This window comes from Macaca fascicularis, chromosome 7 (genome assembly GCF_037993035.2).
Source record: "Macaca fascicularis isolate 582-1 chromosome 7, T2T-MFA8v1.1".
NCBI classification, from domain to species: Eukaryota; Metazoa; Chordata; class Mammalia; order Primates; family Cercopithecidae; genus Macaca; species Macaca fascicularis.
Window position 1 is genome coordinate 141,081,645 of NC_088381.1, and position 20,936 is coordinate 141,102,580.

At 42.3% G+C, this 20,936-nt stretch overlaps 1 protein-coding gene across 4 annotated transcripts in view; it reads left to right on the top strand.

Moving 5' to 3' along the window:
* Positions 1-20,936, top strand: part of PSEN1 (presenilin 1) — an 80,314-nt gene that overhangs the window by 46,786 nt on the left and 12,592 nt on the right. For all 4 annotated transcript variants that reach the window (XM_015453975.4, XM_073997701.1, XM_005561705.4 and 1 more), the window contains exons 6-8: positions 2,997-3,064; positions 9,728-9,948; positions 15,344-15,442. In XM_015453975.4, coding sequence (XP_015309461.1) covers positions 2,997-3,064; positions 9,728-9,948; positions 15,344-15,442 — 388 coding nt within the window. The remainder of the gene's footprint in view (positions 1-2,996; positions 3,065-9,727; positions 9,949-15,343; positions 15,443-20,936) is intronic.

A 20,936-nucleotide genomic window follows, 5' to 3' on the forward strand; every position in this document is an offset into this window, starting at 1 on the left:
ACAAGAGCAAAACTCCATCTCTAAATAAATAAATAAATAAATAAATAAATAAAAGTTTCAAGCCAGGTGCAGTGGCACGCACCTGTAGACCCAGTTACTTGGGACCCTGAGACAAGATGATTGCTTGAGCCCAGGTTTTCCAGTCTAGCCTGGGAAACATAGTGAGACCCCGGTCTCTTAAAAAAAATCATATTTTCAAATAATATTTGGTGGCATGAGAATATGTTTGTAATAAAACATTACATTTGTGAAAGCAGAATGTAAACAGTACACTAGTTGATTCTCACTGTTAAAGGGTCTTTACACACGCCTATACATGCAGATAGAAAACATGTCTGAAAGGGAAATGGTTTTGTTTTGTTTCATACTGTTTTTCTGAGACAGAGTCTCACTTTGTCACCGAGGCTGGAATGTAGTGGTGCTATCTCGGCTCACTGCAACCTTCACCTCCTGGGTTCAAGCAATCCTCCCACCTCAACCTCCCTGGTAGCTGGGGCTACAGGAGCCCGCCGCCACGCCTGGGTAATTTTCGTATTTTTAGTAGAGATGGGGTTTTGGCATGTTGGTCAGGCTGGTCTCAAACTCCTGACCTCAAGTAATCCACCTGCTTCAGCCTCTCACACTGCTGGGATAACAAGCGTGAGCCACTGTGCCTGGCCTGAAAGGGAAATGTTGGTATTAATTTTGGTTGTCACTGCCCATTAGAATAGTTTTCTTCTTTTAGTGTTTCTTAAATGTTATAAGCATATGTTACTTTTGATTCAGAAAAATGTTATTTTTAAAATAAACAAGACTGGGCATGGTGACTTTCACCAATCTATCTGAGACCAGAGGATCACTTGAAGCCAGGAGTTCAAAACCAGTTTGGGCAACACAGTGAGACCCCCCACCTCTACAAAAAAAAAAAAAATTTAAAAAGCCAGGCATGGTGGCGTACCCACACCTATAGTCCTAGGTACTAGGGAGTCTGAGGTGAGAGTATGGCTTGAGCCCAGTGGTTTGAGATTGCAGTGAGCTATGATCATGCCACTGTACCCCAGCCTGGGCGAACACAGTGAGACCCTATCTCAAAAAATAATAAATAAAAATTTGGGGGCTCATATAAGGTACAGTTTAAAAAAATTAAAATTAGGCCGGGCACGGTGGCACACGCCTGTAATCCCAGCACTGTGGGAGGCTAAGGAGGGTGGATCACTTGAGATCAAGAGTTCAAGACCAGCCTGGCCAACATGGTGAAACCTCGTCTCTAATAAAAATACAAAAATTAGCTGGGCGTGGTGGTGGGTGCCTGTAATCCCAGCTATTCGGGAGGCTAAGGCAGGAGAATTGCTTGAATCTGGGAGGTGGAGGTTGTGGTGAGCTGAGACCATGCCACTGCACTCCAGCCTGGGCAACAGAGTGAGGCTTCATCTCCCAAAAATAAATAAATAAAATTAAAAAAAGAAATAAGAACATCTCCTTCTTCCCTTGCCAAAAACCAAGGTGAAAAGCATCTCTCAAGAAAGATGAGAATTTCAATTATTTAATATTTATTCTGGTCCTTAATTTAAAGCTTAATATGGAATCCCAGCGTACATCTCCCACTGTTAATGTCTGTCTTGGCCAAGACAGACAAGTTTTAAAGAGTGAGATAAAATTTAGGCTAAAGTTGAAGTATTTGGAGGGAAATATACAAGTGTTCTCAGCTTACTTTTTTTGTTTTTTTGAGATGGAGTCTCGCTCTATTTCTCAGGCTGGAGTGCAGTGGCGCGATCTCAGCTCTCTACAACCTCTGCCTCCCAGGTTGAAGTGATTCTCCTGCCTCATCCTCCTGAATAGCTGGAACTGCAGGCGTGTGTCACCACGCCCGGCTAATTTTTGTATTTTTAGTAGAGACGGGGTTTCACCATATTGGCCAGGCTGGTCTTGAACTCCTGACCTCATGATCTGCCCACCTTGGCGTCCCAAAGTGCTGGAATTACAGGCATGTGTCACCACGCCTGACTTCTCAGTTTACTTTGATATGTATTAATAATAACAAAGACTAATGGATGAGGAGCTAGAAAGAAATTTTATAAACCAAGTACTGCAAAATATGAATGGTAGACTCTGGGTGATATATGAGTATATACTGTAAAATTTGTTAAATTTTTCTGTGTGTTTGAACATTTTTGTAACAAAACGTTGGAAAAGTTTTGTGGAAGAACACCAGAAACAACTTTGTTGTATTGGATAGTCAACTTAATTTAGAATATTCAAATGTTGGCCAGGCACGGTGGCTCGTGCCTGTAATCCCAGCACTTTGGGAGGCCAAGGCAGGCAGATCACCTCAGGTTGGGAGTTCAAGACCAGCCTGACCAACATGGAGAAACCCTGTCTCTACTAAAAATACAAAATTAGCCAGGCATGGTGGTGCATGTCTGTAATCCCAGCTACTTGGGAGGCTGAGGTGGGAGAATTGCTTGAATCCAGGAGGCAGAGGTTGTGGTGAGCCAAGATCACGCCATTGCACTCCATCCTGGGCAACAAGAGTGAAACTCCATCTCAAAAAAAAAAAAAAAAGAATATTCAACTGTCCACGAAGTACCAGTATCTAGGTAAAGCCATTCTGTTGGCCTTTCCCAAGTTGTACTATTTTATAAAGTTGTTTTAAAGAGAGATGTGGGCCGGGCGTGGTGGTGCACATCTGTAATCTCAGCACTTTGGGAGCCTGAAGCGGGCGGATCACTTGAGGTCAGGAGTTTGAGACCAGCCTGGGCAATATGGCAAAACCCCATCTCTACTAAAAATACAAAAATTAGCCTAGCATGGTGTCACACATGTGTGGTTCCACCTACTCAGGAGGCTTAAGCACAAGAATTGTTTGAACCCAGGAGGCAGAGGTTGCAGTGAGCTGAGATCACGCCACTGCACTCCAGTCTGGGCGACAAAGTGAGACCCCGTCTCAGAAAAAAAAAATTTGTACTTTTTAAGGGTTGTGGGACCTATTAATTATATTGAAATGCTTTCTTTTCTAGGTCATCCATGCCTGGCTTATTATATCATCTCTATTGTTGCTGTTCTTTTTTTCATTCATTTACTTGGGGTAAGTCGTGCAATTTTTGGTCTTTCTTTCAGAATTAACTACCTTTGTGCTCTGTAGCCATCACTTAAAGCCATGTACTTTGTTGAAGAATTACTCTGAAGTTTTAATTGTTTCCACATTTAGGTCATACTTGGTATATAAAAGACAAGTCAGTATTACTAATTGAGACATTCTTCTGTTGCTCCTTGCTTATAATAAGTAGAACTGAAAGAACTTAAGACTGCAGTTAATTCTAAGCCTTTTTGAAGATTATATATTCTTCTAGTAGAAGTCTGAATCAAAATGTTAAGAAAGGGTTTTAAGAATGTATAAAGGCCGGGCGTGGTGGCTCAAGCCTGTAATCCCAGCACTTTGGGAGGCCGAGACGGGCGGATCACGAGGTCAGGAGATCAAGACCATCCTGGCTAACACGGTGAAACCCCGTCTCTACTAAAAAGTACAAAAAACTAGCCGGGCGAGGTGGCGGGCGCCTGTAGTCCCAGCTACTCAGGAGGCTGAGGCAGGAGAATGGCGGGAACCCGGGAAGCGGAGCTTGCAGTGAGCTGAGATCTGGCCACTGCACCCCAGCCTGGGCGACAGAGCGAGACTCCGTCTCAAAAAAAAAAAAAAAAAAAAGAATGTATAAAAACCAGAGTAATTGATTTTCATACTTCTGTATTTTTTTTCGGTGACTCTTTTTTCTTTCAAACGAAATCTTATATGAAATTTTCATATATAATACAGAAAAAAGTGGATCTGGTCTGTCAAAGAGAATAGTGAAGCTCAGAGATGTGCCAGCCTGGCCTTTTTCTCAGCTCAAGTGGCAGAATATAGTTTGTAAACAATTGCACTAGCTCTTAAATTCAAAGAGGCAGTAAAACTAATAAATAAATTGGAGAGTTATTTCTTTGGTAGAGGGTTAAAGGAAATAACTACAGACAAAAGAAGCAAATATTAGAATCTATGTGAAATGGATGATATTCTAGAAAAAAAATTATCAAAACTGACCCCTGAAGAGAGAGAAAATTTAAACAGAGCAAAGAAGAAATACAGAAAGTTACAAAGAAGTTTCCACCCCACCTGCACAAATAACAATAGTACTGGGCCCCAGTGGATTCATGGGGAAATTCTGTTAAACATTTATTTAAGGAATGGTAACTCTAATACTAGGTGTTCCAGAACATATAAAAAGAAAAAAGGTTCCAGATTAATTTTAATTAATTAATTAATTAAAGAAGCCAGCATAACATTGATAACTAAAGCCTTGCAAGTTACCAAGTAAAAGAAAACTATTGGTCAGTTATATTTATTGATCTCAAAAGAATAACAGAATTTTTTTTTTTTTTTTTTTTTTTTTTTTTTTTTTTGAGACGGAGTCTCGCTCTGTCGCCCAGGCTGGAGTGCAGTGGCCGGATCTCAGCTCACTACAAGCTCCGCCTCCCGGGTTTACGCCATTCTCCTGCCTCAGCCTCCCGAGTAGCTGGGACTACAGGCGTCCGCCACCTCACCCGGCTGGTTTTTTGTACTTTTTAGTAGAGACGGGGTTTCACCGGGTTAGCCAGGATGGTCTCGATCTCCTGACCTCGTGATCTGCCCGTCTCGGCCTCCCAAAGTGCTGGGATTACAGGCTTGAGCCACCGCGCCCGGCCAAGAATAACAGAATATTAAGAGAATTCAGCAATAGATAAAAAGAATACTACTTTTTTTTGAGTCTCACTCTGTCGCCCAGGTTGGAGTGTAGTGGCATGATCTCAGCTCACTGCCATCCCCACCTCCTGGATTCAAGAGATTCTCCTGCCTCAATCCCCCAAGTAGCTGGGACTACAGGTGCGCACCACCACACCCAGCTAATTTTTGTATTTTTAGTAGGGACAGGGTTTCACCATGTTGGCAAGGATAGTCTTGATCTGCTGACCTCGTGATCCGCCCACCTTGGCCTCCCAAAGTGCTGGAATTACAGGCGTGAGCCACCGCACCCTGCCATAATAATACATTTGACCAAGTGGAGTTGGTTTGCAGAATGGAAGACTGCTTCATTATAAGTTGCCATATCACTAGATCACCATCTCTGTACTTGCTAAAAGGCATTGGATGATTCCACACGTGTTCTTGATCAAATTCCTTAATAAAACAAATAGATGGGGTCAGGTGTGGTGGCTCATGCTTATAATCTCAATACTCTGGGAGGCTAAGGTAGGAAAATAGCTTGAGGTTGAGAGTTGGATACCAACATGTGCAACATAACAAGACGTTGCCTCTACAAAAAATAAATTAGCTAATTGTGGTGTGTGCCTGTAGTTCTAGCTGCATGGGAGACTAAGGTGGGAGGATGGCTTGAGCCCAGGAATTCAAGCCTGTAGTGAGCTATGATTGCACCACTGCACTCCAGTCTCTAAAAATAAGTAAATAAATAAATCTCTAACATTATAAAATGTATGCATCTCATTCTAAAGGCCAATGTCATCCTCATAGGGAAACTAGAAGCTTGCCTACTAAGGTCAGGAATGAGATGGAGGTTTTCTTTTCTCCTCTTCTCTTCTCTTCTTTTTTTGTTTTTTTCTGAGACAGAATCTTATTCTGTCATCCAGGCTGGAGTGCAATGGTGTGGTCTCAGCTCACAGGAACCTCCGCCTCCCGGGTTCAAGCAATTCTCCTGCCTCAAGGCCTCCCAAGTAGCTGGGATTACAGGCGCCTGCCACCATGCCTGACTAATTTTTGTATTTTTAGTGGAGCAGAGGTTTCACCATGTTGGCCAGGCCTGTCTTGAACTCCTGACCTCAGGTGATCCACCTGCCTGTGCCTCCCAAAATGCTGGGATTACAGGCGTGAGCCACTGTGCCTGGCTGAAATGAAAGTTTTCTTTATCACCAATTATCTAGCATTGCTCTGGAGGGACTATCAAACACAATTAAATAAGAGAAAGCAATAAGAACTATGTAATTTGGAAAAGAAGGTTAAATTACCAATATTTGTAGATAAAATGATTGTTTACTTTGTTTTAGAACTAACCGAAAACCAATTCAAATTACTCAGTAAGTTTGGTAAGGCAATTGATTACAAAATTAAACAAAAATACCCTGGCTGTGTGCCGTGGCTCATGCCTGTAATCCCAGCACTTTGGGAGGCTGAGGTGGGTGGATTACCTGAGGTCAGGAGTTGGAGACCAGCCTGGCCAACATAGTGAAACCCCACCTCTACTAAAAATACAAAAAATTAGCCAGGCGTGGTGGTGGGTGCCTGTAATCCCAGCTGCTTAGGAGGCTGAGGCAGGAGAATGGCGTGGAGGTTGCAGTGAGCCGAGATTGTACCATTGCACTCCATCCTGGGCAACGAGAGCGAAACTCCGTCTCAAAAAAGTAAAATAAAATGAAAACATAAATCAATAACCTTCACATAAACAACTAGTTAGAAAACATAATAAAAGGACAGGTCCCATTTATGATAGCAGCAAAAAAGATGAAATATCTATAAGTAAACAAGAATTGTGCAAGCCCTGGACACTGGTGAAGCAGAGGTGCCAGCTGAGGTCCTGCCCCCAGCTCCCCTTAAGCTGAGCAGTGTGGAGAACATCTTGCACAGGCTGCTGACTGCCTTCCAAGAAGCCCTTGACCTTTACCATGTGTTAGTCTCCCGTGACCAGGTAGGCACTGAGCAGTAGCATGTGTAGACTGAGCTGACCTCTACCTTCCTTTGGATCCACAGCCAGTTGTAGGCCAACAACTGGGTGGATGGGTCTGATGTGGCTCCAGGCCCTCTCCAGCTCAGGTTACCCCTCCTTACATACATTGTACTCAGGCTGTGCAGAGGAAGGCAGGGGCACTGAGGGCCAGCAGTCCCTGTTCCTGCTTCTGAAGAAATAGATATTTTAAGTGAATAAAACTGAGGGCCAGCAGTCCCTGTTCCTGCTTCTGAAGAAATAGATATTTTAAGTGAATAAAGTGACAGCTTAGAGGAGTGAAAAAAAAGATAATATGCAAGATCTATTATTGAGAAATTTTAAGGCTGGGTGTGGTGGCTCACACTTGTAATCCCACCTATTTGGGAGGCCGAGGTGGGAGGATCCTTTGAGCCCAGGGGTTCTAGACCAGCCTGGGCAACATGGTGAAACTCCATCTCTACAAAACATACAAAACTTAGCCAGGCGTGGTGGTGCATGCCTATAGTCCCAGCTGCTTGGGAGGCTGAGGCAGGAGGATGACTTGAGCCAAGGACTTTGGGGCTGCAGTGAACTATGATTGTGCCCTCTATCCAGGGTGACAGACTTTGTCTCTATTAAAAAAATTAAAATATGCTATCATTTGTGTCAAGTAGAAAAGTATATGTATGATATGTATAGACTTTCTGGAAGGATGTACATGAAATTAGTAATAGTGCTTTCCAGCCAGGCACGGTGGCTCACACCTGTAATCTCAACATTTTTGGAGGTGGAGACGGGGATTGCTTGAGCCTAGGAGTTCATAGCCAGCCTGGGCAACATAGCAAGACCCCATCTCAAGAAAAAATAGTGCTTTCCTCTAGAGAGGGGAACCGTGGGACACAATGGGGAGAAAACCTACTTTTTAGTGTCTGTTGTGAATTTTATATCTTATTCATGTATTACCTAGGCAAAGAGTAATAAATAGGTTTTTTTGTTTGTTTTTGTTTTAGTTCGAGGATACCGGAAATGCTTAATATAAATATCTACATTGTCCAGAAATTTCAGTGTTTACTCTATTTTGGAATTTCAAAGTGGGAGAGGAATCATCTTTCTGGACAGTACCTGAAACTCAAAGTTTATGCCTAAAGGCGTGCTTGCTTTCTCCTCAGTTACCTCAGGCATCTTCTATAGTTGCAATCTCTTTGTTATTAGATGGTGGATTTTTCCTCCCCAAAATTAAAATAGCGTTTTGTTCATTATAGAAATACTGAATAGTCACTTTTTTTAAAAAGACATTATGTAAGATGATAAAGAAGAAAAATGACCAGATTCCCACCACCTAAAGATAAGTCCTGTCATGCTTTCAGGAATTAATATATCAATTTCTCATCTACTCTTCTCTCACACTATTTTGCACAAATGGGATCATAAATGGGATCCTATATTGTGTATATATAAAAGTGTGTGTGTGTTTGTGTGTGTGTATGATGATTCTTCTCCCGCTTTGAAGGAGAAAGAAAGCACACCTTTAAGCATAAACTGTGGGTTTCAGATACTATCCGGAAAGATGATTTATCTCCTACTTTGAAATTCCAAAATACATACATATATATATATATATGTATATATATATATTTTTTTTTTCTTTTCTTTTTTAGAGTTAGAGTCTTGTTCTGTTGCCCAGGCTGGAGTGCAGTAGTGTCATCATAGCTCACGCGGCCTCCAACTCCCAGGCTCAAGCTATCTTCCTGCCCCAGCCTCCTGAGTAGCTGGAACTGCAGGCATGTGCCATCACCTTTAGCTAATTTTAAAATGTTTTTGTAGTGGTAGGGTCTCACTGTGTTGCCCAGGCTGGTCTGGAATTCTTGGCCTCAAGTTCCTCCCACCTTAGCCTCTCAAAGTGCTGGGATTAGAGCGTAAGCCACTTTGCCTATCCTGCATATATCTATTTTTAATGACTGCTAAATCTCATTGTATGAAAATGTATGTCCTAGCTATAAAATTTTTTAGCACATGTTTAATTTTTTCTAATTTCAGATGTTTTAAACTAATATTTCCCAAAGTATAGTGTGGTATTTTAGGTATTATATGATCTTTTTTCCTTTTTGTAATTATTTTTATAGTTATGGCCTGTGCAGCTGATTTCCCATTTATATGAATGATACAGAGCTTCCTGTTAAGAAAAAGTTCAGCTTGGGGAAAAAAGTGAATTGTTCAACTTGAGGGAAAAAAGTGAATTAATTGGCCAGGCACCATGGCTCATGCTTGTAATCCCAGCACTTTGGGAAGCTGAGGCAGGTGGATTGCTTGAACCCAGGAGTTTTAGATCAACCTAGGCAAACATGGTGAAACCCTATCTCTACAAAAAACATTAGAAAAATTAGTTGGGCATGGTGGCACACACCTATTGTCCCAGCTACTTAGGAGGCTGAGCTGGGAGGACCACCTGATCTCCAGAGGTCAAGACTGCAGTGAGCCGTGATTGCACCACTTTACTCCAGCCTGGGCAACAAAATGAGACCCTGGCTCAAAAAAAAAAAAACCCAACCAAAAAAGAGTAAATTAATTTAAAGGAAAGTATTAAATAAATAATAGCACAGTTGATATAGGTTATGGTAAAATTATAAAGGTGGGATATGAATATCTAATGTTTGGGAGCCATCACATTATTCTAAATAATGTTTTTTTCTTTTTTTTTTTGAGACGGAGTCTCGCTCTGTCGCCCAGGCTGGAGTGCAGTGGCCGGATCGCAGCTCACTGCAAGCTCCGCCTCTGGGGTTCACACCATTCTCCTGCCTCAGCCTCCCGAGTTGCTGGGACTACAGGCGCCCGCCACCACGCCCGGCTAGTTTTTTGTATTTTTTAGTAGAGACGGGGTTTCACCGGGTTAGCCAGGTTGGTCTCGATCTCCTGACCTCGTGATCTGCCAGTCTCGGCCTCCCAAAGTGCTGGGATTATAGGCTTGAGCCACCGCGCCCGGCCTAAATAATGTTTTGATGAAAATAATTGTACGTAAATCTTTTAAAATCTGTTTAATTTTTTTTCAGGGAAGTGTTTAAAACCTATAACGTTGCTGTGGACTACATTACTGTTGCACTCCTGATCTGGAATTTTGGTGTGGTGGGAATGATTTCCATTCACTGGAAAGGTCCACTTCGACTCCAGCAGGCATATCTCATTATGATTAGTGCCCTCATGGCCCTGGTGTTTATCAAGTACCTCCCTGAATGGACTGCGTGGCTCATCTTGGCTGTGATTTCAGTATATGGTAAAGCCCAAGACTGATAATTTGTTTGTCACAGGAATGCCCCACTGGAGTGTTTTCTTTCCTCGTCTCTTCATCTTGATTTAGAGAAAATGGTAAAATGTACATCCCATAGCTCTTCAGTAAATCATTAATTCGCTATAATAACTTTTTCATTTGAAGATTTCAGCTGGGCATGGTAGCTTACGCCTGTAATCTCAGTACTTTGGGAGGCCGAGGCGGGCAGATCACCTAAGCCCAGAGTTCAAGACCAGCCTGGGCAACATGGCAAAACCTCGTATCTACAGAAAATACAAAAATTAGCCAGGCTTGGTGGTGCACACCTGTAGTCCCAGCTACTTAGGAGGCTGAGGTGGGAGGATCGATTGAGCCCAGGAGGTCTAGGCTGCAGTGAGCCATGATTGCATCGCTGCATTCTAGCCTGAGTGACAGAACAAGACCTTGTCTCAAAAAAATTTTTGTTTTTTTTAAAGATTTTGAGGTTTTGACAAGCTGGCCAATATGGTGAAACCCTGTCTCTACTAAAAATACAAAAATTAGCTGGATGTGGTGGCGTTCCCCTGTAATCCCAGCAACTTGAGAGGCGGAGGCAGGAGAATTGCTTGAACCCAGGAGGAGGAGGTTGCAGTGAGCCGATATGGTGCCACTGCACTCTAGCCTAGGTGGCAGAGCAAGACTGTCTCAAAAAAAAAGCAAAAAAAAAAAAACAAACCAAAAAACACAGAGTGGTAGACACACAAAACGCTCAATTCATTTTTTAAATTTTTTTTCCTTTATATGATACTGCATAAGCTTTTTTCTTTTTTTTTGAGACAAAGTCTTGCTGTGTCACCTAGGCTGGGGTGCAGTGGTGCAATCATAGCTCACTGCAACCTTGAACTCCTGGGCTCTTGCAATCCTCCCACTTCAGCCTCTCAAGTAGCTAGGACTACAGGTGTGCACCACCATGCCTGACTAACTTTTTTATTTTTTGTAGAGAGAAGGTCTCACTATATTGCCTAGGCTGGTCTTGAACTCTTGGGCTCAAGCAATCCTCCTGCTTTGGCTTCTCAAGGTATTGGGATTATAGGAGTGAGCCATTGCATCTGGCCTCAATTCACTTAAAATCAAAATTAGGTTACCTACTTTTATAAGGTAATGTATGGAATTATTCTTTTAAAAATAAAACCAATTTGGACAGTGTGAGATACACATTCTACCACCAGTGTGACATGGGTCCTGAACAGTTAGAACATACTCTAACTTTTAACCCAGGCAGCTTTCAGGTACGTACTCTGGGGCTATTGCCCTGTTTGAAAGCCAAAAAGAGATGCATTTTCAGAGATTAATATGTGACCCCTTCTATCTTATAAGGCCATGGCCATACTCTTTTTTTTCTTTTTGTTTTTTTCTTCTAGAGATAGGATCCCTCTCTGTTATCCACGCTAGAGTACAGTGGCATGATCATGGCTTACTGCAGCCTCAAACTCCTGTCCTGGGCTCAAACAATCCTCCCACCTCAGCCTCCAAAGTAGATAGAACTACAGGCATGCACTACCATGCCTAATTTAAAAAAAAAAAAATTTTTTTTTTTCCGAAGATGAGATCTTACTGTGTTTCCCAGGCTTGTCTGGAACTCCTGGCCTCAAGGGATCCTCCCATCTTGGCCTTCCAAAGTGTTGGGATTACAAGCATGAGCCACCATACCTGGCCATACATTTTTTTTTTTTTTTGAGACGGAGTCTGGCTCTGTCGCGCCCAGGCTGGAGTGCAGTGGTGCAAACTCGGCTCACTGCAAGCTCTGCCTCCCAGGTTCATGCCATTCTTCTGCCTCAGCCTTCCGAGTAGCTGGGACTACAGGCGCCTGCAACCACGCCTGGCTAACTTTTTTGTATTTTTAGTGGAGACAGGGTTTCACTATGTTAGCCAGAATGGGTCTCGATCTCCTGACCTCATGATTCACCTGCCTCGGCCTCCCAAAGTGTTGGGATTACAGGCGTGAGCCACCGTGCCTGGCCTGGCCATACACTTTTATCACTATTTACATACTTACTAAAATGTTTGGTGGCCTGTAGTAGGAAACATCATCCTCGTTCGATTGACGAAGAAGTCTGTGGAAATAGGATTGAACTGGTTCTGTTCTTGTATTTGAGTAATCAGTTGTGGAACTATAGAAGTCGTATACTCTCTCTGACTTTCATAATTACCTAATGTTGTATAGTACTTGATGGTTTGCAAAGTAACCATCTGTTCTTGCTTAGCTGTGAGTAAGAATGCCGGGTCTGGAGACAGAATGTCTGGGTTCATCACTTTTTTTTTGAGATGGAGTCTCACTTATCACCCAGGTTGGAGTGCAGTGGTGTGATCTCAGCTCACTACAACCTCTGCCTCCCAGGGTCAAGTGATTCTCCTGCCTCGGCCTCCCGAGTAGCTGGGACTACAAGTGTGCACCACCACGCCCAGCTAATTTTTGTATTTTTAGTAGAGACGGGGTTTTGCCATGTTGGCCAGGCTGGTCTCAAACTCCTGACCTCAAATGATCTGCCCGCCTCAGCCTCCCAAAGTGCTGGGATTACAGATGTAACCACTGCGCCTGGGCTACTCATCACTTGCTAGACAAGTTACTCAACTCCTAAGTCAGTTATGAAGATTAAATTAAATGATCTATTTAATACAATAATACACTTAGAACAGTGTCTATCAGTAAATTTTTTCTGTTTTAAGAAACAGGATCTCACTGTGTCTCCCAGGCTGGAGTGAAGTGGCACGATTATAGCTCACTGTAGCTTCAGAAGCCTGGGCTCAAGCAGTCCTCCTGTCTCAGCCTCCTGAGTAGATAAGACTACAGGCACAGGTTGGTGTTGACCTCCTGGCCTCAAGCAGCCTCCCAAAGTGCTGAGGCGTGAGCCACTGTACCCAACCCAGTGTTACATTTTTATATAATCCTATGAAATATCAAGGTAGTTATTATCCCTGTTTTACTGCTAAGAAACTTGGAGTTTACAGAGGTAAATTATTTGCCCAAGCTTAAACTCTGATCTCGAATCTGAATCCCAAGTCCAATATTCTTTTCACTGTATTACAATATTTTTACCATCAGCCCTCCATTCTGTCTGCACATCATACAAATGAGTATCTCTACAGAGCTTTGAATTCCTTTTAAACAAAAGAGATTTTTGTACCCAATGTTTAGAGTAGTGATTCTCGGCTCCATTTTTACAATGTTTCAAGATTTAATTTGTCACAAAAGTTCTGAAATTTTCAAAGCAAAAGCAATTTTAATTTAATTACTCTAAAAAATAAGCAGATTTGGCCGGGCGCGGTGGCTCAGGCCTGTAATCCCAGCACTTTGGGAGTCCGAGGAGGGCAGATCACCTGAGGTTAGGAGTTCGAGACCAGCCTGACCAACATGGAGAAACCCCGTCTCTACTAAAAATACAAAATTAGCCGGGCTTGGTGGCTCATGCCTGTAATCCCAGCTACTCGGGAGGCTGAGGCAGGAGAATCGCTTGAACCCAGGAGGTGGAGGTTGCGGTGAGCGGAGATCATGCCACTGCACTCCAGCCTGGGGAACAAGAGTGAAACTCTGTCTCAAAACAAAACAAAAATAAACAGATTTATCATTTAGCAATTCTTTAAGGGAGAGTAAAGAATAAAACTGAAATAGTTGCAGAATGTGGCAGAGTCAAACAAGTTGAAAATCTCATTACTTTAGAGCAGGGCAGACTTCTCATGCAAACAAATTGAAGTAGAAGTGGTGAGAGTAGAGATTTCTGTGTGTGTGTTTTATTACTGTACTATCTTATGGTCCTCTGTATACTATATTATATTGTACATATATATATTATTATACAAAGAGACATGACCACTTCGAGGCATGAATTTTTTTTTTTTTTTTGAGACAGGGTCTTACTCTGTCACCTAGGCTGGAGTGCAGTGGCGCCACCTTGGCTAACTGCAACCTCCACCTCCAGGGCTCAGGCAATCCTCCCACCTCAGCTTCCTGAGTAGCTGAGACTGTAGGCACCTGCCACCGTGAGCTGCTATTTTTTTGTATTTTTGGTAGAGATGGGGTTTTTCCATCTTGGCCAGGCTGATCTCAAACTCCTGAGCACAAGTAATCTGCTGCCTCAGCCTCCCCAAAGTGCTGGAATTACAAGCATAAGCCACTGTGCCCGGCAAGACATGAAATTTTAAAATTTAAATGCATCTAAGTGACAATAATGTCAACACAAGCTGTCAATTCTTCCTTTACAAAGTTTAGCTATACCTGTTTTATATTTTTAAGTGTTTAAAATTATTTCTATATTTTTATATTCTGAGGTTTTTTTTTTTTTTTTTTTTTTTGAGGTGGAATCTTGCTGTATTGCCCAGGCTGGAGTGCAGTGGCATGATCTTGGCTCACTGCAAGCTCCGCCTCCTGGGTTCACACTATTCTCCTGCCTCAGCCTCCCGAGTAGCTGGGACTACAGGCGCCCGCCACCACGCCCGGCTAATTTTTTGTATTTTTAGTAGAGACGGGGTTTCACTGTGTTAGCCAGGTTGGTCTCGATCTCCTGACCTCATGATCCGCCCACCTCGGCCTCCCAAAGTGTTGGGGTTACAGGCGTGAGCCACTGTGCCCAGCCTATATTCTGAATTTTCATGACAGAAAATGAAAGAAAAATTGCAGTTGATGGAAAGAAATGGTGGTATAAACAGGAATAACTTAGGCATATTGTTTCCTCTGATTTATTATTTTTGTAAAATAAGCTACTTTTCAGCACCACATATGTTCTGAGACCTGAATATTTAATGTGACCAAAGAGTAAAGAAGTAATAAACTTTATCTTGCAGAGAGTTATCATTTTGTTTTAAATTTACTGCCCTCTTATTTCAGGTATTTCTCAGTAGTACATAATACTGCTTTTAAAAAGGAGAAGAGATGAATTTCTTCTACTCTGCTCTTCATATTTTGAAAAGTTCAGTCAAATCCCCTGTATTAAATTCATCTCGGAGTAATCTTTTTATTTATAGTTCATATCTGTGATTAGTTTAGAAGTGACTTCTCCCTGATTCTGATCACTGTAGGTTGACAACTGCTTAAAATAGTCTATCTCATCATCATCTCTGCAGCTTTCCTTTAAACTGGGAAGACTTATTCCTATACCCCAGTAACAATACACTGTACACTAAGCAAATAGCAGTCAAACCCAAATGAAATTTTTACAGATGTTCTGCATGGTTTTATATTGTTTAGGTTGTCCCCCCATCCCCACCAGTTCACCTGCTATTTATTTCATATTCATTCAACATCTTTTTGTGTAAAAAGAGACAAAAAACATTAAACCTTTTCCCTTCGTTAATTCCTCCCTAACACCGATTTACAAGTTTAGCCCATACATTTTATCAGATGTCTTTTCTGTTTTTCTTTTTCTAGATTTAGTGGCTGTTTTGTGTCCGAAAGGTCCACTTCGTATGCTGGTTGAGACAGCTCAGGAGAGAAATGAAACACTTTTTCCAGCTCTCATTTACTCCTGTAAGTATTTGAGAATGATATTGAAGTAGTAATCAGCGTAGAATTTATTGGAACTGAAGCACATGTAACTGTGGTTGTTTTCATGGTACTTGTTCTCATCTTAAATGCACAGCATTCCTGAAACTCCTGCAGATCTCTTTGTTTCCTTGCAGATGATTGTCTTCTACCTGATGTTGATTCAAGAGAGTTTGCAATATGAATAGAAAGAAAGGAAATATTTAGATGTTGGGGAACCAGCATTCCCATTTTAAAACCTGTTAGGAGTTATTGATTAGGGCAAGCTCAAGGTTTCCTTTGAGTGACTGGTTTAGATGTCTGTCTGCTATTCAGTGATCACTGGGGAACGGAGATTGTTGAGCGGAAGGGTAATGTGAGCAGAGCTGTGCCTTTGTAAGCTGGCAGCACTGTGTGAGATGAATTGTTGGGTGGACACTGAGATCATGAGAAGCATACTAGACATAATTAAGATGATGTTGCCATGATCTAGGTGGAAATTAATGGGGTTTGAATTATGGTAGTGGCAGTAGCAATCAAGGGAAAGAGTTGAGAGGATTCAGAGGTAGAATCAATAGTTCTAGCAACTGAGGAGAGAAGTTGTAAGCTTGAAGGAAAGGTGATGAAGAAAAAATGCTTTCCTGTGTTTTCTTGTTGCTGTTGTTGAGACAGGGTCTCACTCCCACCCAGGCTGGAGTACAGTGGTATGATCACGGCTCACTGCAGCCTTGACCTCCCAGGCTCAGGTGATCCACCCACCTCAGGCTCCCAAGTAGCTGTGACTACAGGCACACACTACCACACCTGGCTAATTTTTTTGTATTTTATGTAGAGACAGGGTTTTGCCATGTTGCCCAGGCTGGTCTTGAACTCCTGGGCTTAAGCGATCCTCCTGCCTTGACCTCCCGAAGTGCTTGGGTTACAAGTATGAGCCACCATGCCTGGCCATGTTTTCTTGTGTGAGGAATCTGTTTAGTTTTAGATCTTTCTGTGGCTCATATCTAATTTAGTTGACAGTACCTGTGGGTCACTGAGGTAGACATTGCTAGCAGAAGTTTAGAAATGAAGTACTAGAGCTTGGGAAAAAGTTGATATTCGAGATAGAGACTTGAAGAACATTAGCAGAGAGGTGGTAGTTAAGCTCTGTGAACTGTCGAGCCATTCAAATAAAAGCAGAAGAGAAGAGGAAGACAAGGGTCAAACTTTGTCAACTACTATGTTTAGAGAATGAAACGAGAGGATACTACAGGAAGTAGAAGAAAATATTGGAAAATTGGGCAAGCCAGTATTTTTCACTTTACAGTATCATGACTTTTTTGATGTCAGCACATGAAATGGCTGCATAGTGTTCTCTTATGTAGATATTCAGTGGTGGGTATCCTCATTGATGGACGTTTAGATCATTTCAATTTATTTTCTATCACAGGCAGCACTTACAGAGGGCATCAATGAACTTACGAATATTATTATAAGATGTATTCTTAGAGTTGCTAAGTCAAAGGATGTGTGTATTTAAATTTTGATAGTTTGCCATATTACCTCATAAAAAAGCTATGCCAGTTTACATTCCCTTCAGTAAACGAAAGTACCAGTTTCCTTACACCTTTGGTGTTTTGTTTTGGAGACTGAGTCTCGCTATGTCACGCAGGCTGGAGTGCAGTGGCGTGATCTCGGCTCATTGCAACCTCCGCTTCTCGGGTTCAAGCAGTTGTCCTGCCTCAGCCTCCGGAGTGGCTGGGATTACGGGCGTGTGCCACCATGCCCAGCTAATTTTTTGTATTTTTAGTAGAAACACGGTTTCACCATGTTGACCAGGCTGGGTCTCAAACTCCTGACTTGAGGTGATCCGCCCGTCTAGGCCTCCCAAAATGCTAGGATTACAGGTGTGAGCCACCATGCCTGGCCACCCCTTTGTTAATCCTTGCCTGTGTCTGTGCATACATGCACATATGTATGTCTGAGAGAGAGATCTAACAGGCAAAAAAATAACATCTTGTTTTATTTTTTATTGTTTGTCTAATGCTTGGGTGATTATTTGAACTTTTTTTCATGTGTTTCTTAGCTACAGATCTGAATTTATTTTGTAACGGGCTTGGTATAATCTTTTTCATATTTGTGAAATTAATCTTTTTTTTTTTTTTTTTTTTTTTTTTCTTCTGTGAGACAGAGTCTCTCCTTGTCAGCCAGGCTGGAGTACAGTGGTGCAATCTCAACTCACTGCAACCTGTCTCCCAGGTTCAAGCAATTCTCCTCCCTCAGCCTCTCAAGTAGCTGGAATTACAGGCACACGCCACCATGCCTGGCAAATTTTTGTATTTTTAGTAGAGATGGGATTTCACCATGTTGGCCAGCCTGGTCTCAAGCAATCCAACTGCCTCGGCCTCCCAAAGCATTAGGATTACAGGCGTGAGCCACTGCTCCCAGCCCTGTAAAATTAATCTTAATTATACAAGTAATACATTGTCCTTGAAAAAGGATAAAAATTACAGATAAAAATAAATTTCACAGTAACTGTCATCTCTAATCTTAATGCCTTATCAAGTACTTACCCCTGTTATCAGTTTGATGTATATCCTTGTAGATGTTTTTTGCCAATTTTTCTGTTGAGTAACTGGAAAAACAATTTCAAGGAGAGAGGCTGGGCGTGGTGGCTCACGTCTGTAATCCCAGCACTTTGGGAGGTCTAGGTGGGCGGATCACTTGAGATCAGGAATTCGAGACCAGCCTGGCCAACATGGTGAAACCCTGTCTTTGCTAAAAATATAAAAATCAGCTGGGTATAGTGGTGCACGCTTGTAATCCCAGTTACTTGGGAGGCTGAGGTGGGAAGATCACTTGAACCCAGGAGGCGGAGGTTACAGTGAGCCATGATTGTGCCACTGCACTCCAGCCTGGGTGACAGAGCAAGGCTTCAACCCCCCTCCAAAAAAAAGAGAATATCAAATGTTATAAAGAAGTCAAAGGTAATGAGGACTGTAAACCATACAGTATTTGCTCCCTAAGATGTCATTAGTGACATTGAAGAGAGCAGTTTCAGTAGAGTGATAGAACCAGAAGCAATACTCCAAAGGGAAGGTGCATATGTGTGCATGCATGTATCAGGGGTTTGCCAGTGCTGGCAGTGGAAGTGATAGTGTAGGGCAGAGAATGGGTGGTGAAGAAGGAGAGGTATAGTAAATGTCATGCACTACATCAAAGATTCCTGTCTCGTAGGCAGAGCAGGTGGTGACCTGATAGGAGAACAGGTTTCAGGAAAGGTGTTTCAAGGAGAGGGAAGATTCTATTTTTTTTTTTTTTTTTTTTTTTTTGAGACGGAGTCTCGCTCTGTCGCCCAGGCTGGAGTATAGTGGCCCAGTCTCGGCTCACTGCAAGCTCTGCCTCCCCGGTTCACACCATTCTCCTGCCTCAGCCTCCCATGTAGCTGGGACTACAGGCGCCCGCCACCGTGCCCGGCTAATTTTTTGTACTTTTAGTAGAGATGGGGTTTCACCGTGTTAGTCAGGATGGTCTCGATCTCCTGATCTCATGATCCACCCTCCTCGGCCTTCCAAAGTACTGGGATTACAGGCATGAGCCACTGCACCTGGCCTGTTTTTTTTTGTTTTTTGGAAACAGAGTCTTTTGCTCTGTTGCTCGGGCTGGAGTGCAGTGGCGTGATCTTGGCTCACTGCAACCCCCGCCTCCTGGGTTCAAGCAATTGTCCTGTCTCAGCCTCCCGAGTAGCTGGGGTTATAAGCACCCACCTCCATATCCGTCTAATGTTTGTATTTTTAGTAGAGATGAGGTTTCGCCAGATTGGCCGGGCTGGCCTGGAACTCCCCACCTCAAGTGATCCACCCGCCTCGGCCTCCCAAAGTGCTGGGATTACAGACGTGAGCCACTGCACCCAACCTGTTTTATTTTATTTTTGAGGTGAGTCTTGCTCTGTCGCCCAGGCCGGAGTACAGTGGCGCAGTCTCGGCTCACTGTAACCTCCGTCTCCTGGGTTCAGGCAATTCTCCTGCCTCAGCCTCCCGAGTAGTTGAGATTACGAGCATGTGCCACTATGCCTGGCTAATTTTTTTTTCCATATTTTTAGTTGAGCCACAGGTTGGGAGAAGGGAAAATACATTCTACTAAAAGTGAGTCCATGTCAAGAGTATGAGTACAGGGATGGGTGAGGAATTATTACCAGACTTTCAGTCTGCCGTAACATTAAACATGTATGTTAATTTAATACTCAGAAGTATTTACTGTGTTTTAAAATATCTATCATATATAATATTTTTAAAACTCACATCTGTGCTCGCTTTAGCAGCACATAATACTAAAATTGGAATGATACAGAGATGATTAGCATGTGTTTCTTAAAAAGCTCTCAAGTCTATTTAATGACCACAGAACGTAAGACATTCTGAAATATTTTAGAAACAGTTCAACATACGTGGGAAAATAGGAGTATAAACCCTTACCTCCTGTGTAGATCAGGTAGGTTGAAGATTGCATCTGTTCTTTTGCAATAATAAATGTCTGGTGAAGATTTGAGGATTTTATAAATCATTGAGTTTGAGAGGTTTTGTTTTTTTTGTTTTTGAGATGGAGTTTCGCTCTTGTTGCCCAGGCTGAAGTGCAATGGCGCAATCTCGGCTCACTGCAACCTCCGCCTCCTGGGTTCAAGAGATTCTCCTGCCTCAGCCTCCTGAGTATCTGGGATTACAGACGCCTGCCTCTAAGCCCGGCTAATTTTTTGTATTTTTAGTAGAGATGGGGTTTCACCATGTTGACCAGGCTGGTCTCAAACTCAGGACCTCAGGTTATCCACCTGCCTCAGCCTCCCAAAGTGCTGGGATTACAGGCATGAGCCACCGCACCCGGCCTTTATTTTGTTTTTTTAACAGAATGTAAGAATTTTTTCTTAAATTTTTCTTACATTTTTTTCTTACATTCTGTTTTTTAACTGTAAAAAGCAGCAATGCCAATGAGTACTTTTTCCCTGAAGTAAATATAAGCATGAATATAAAAAGTTTTAAATCAGTCATCCTGGCTATTTGTTCTCTAAAAATCAATGAATATAATTCTTTTATGCATTTTAATACTGTCTCCCAGTTTAGGGTATTCAGTTTGCAAAATGCTCTTACTGACAGGAAATGTATGAGCATTTTTGTTTTTTACTTCTGTCTTTTGACAGAAAAATTATACACCTACTTTTTGAGCTAATTTATTCTTACCTAGTGGTCATTAGTAGAAGTGGTTCACTCTGAGAGCTTAACTAGAAGGGAAACTTAACAATTCCTTGAGGTAGATCATTTTACCTAAAGCTTTTTGATTTCATATCAGTTGGAGGAGGGTATATTATGTTAATTTTTAAATCTGCATATTTTCCAGCTGGGCGTGACTGTAATCCCAGGACTTTGGGAGGTAGAGGCAGGAGGATTGCTTGAGCCCAGGAGTTCAAGACCAGCCTAGGCTACATTAAAAAATTTTTTTTTCTTTTCTTTTTCTTCTTTTTTTTTTTTTGAGA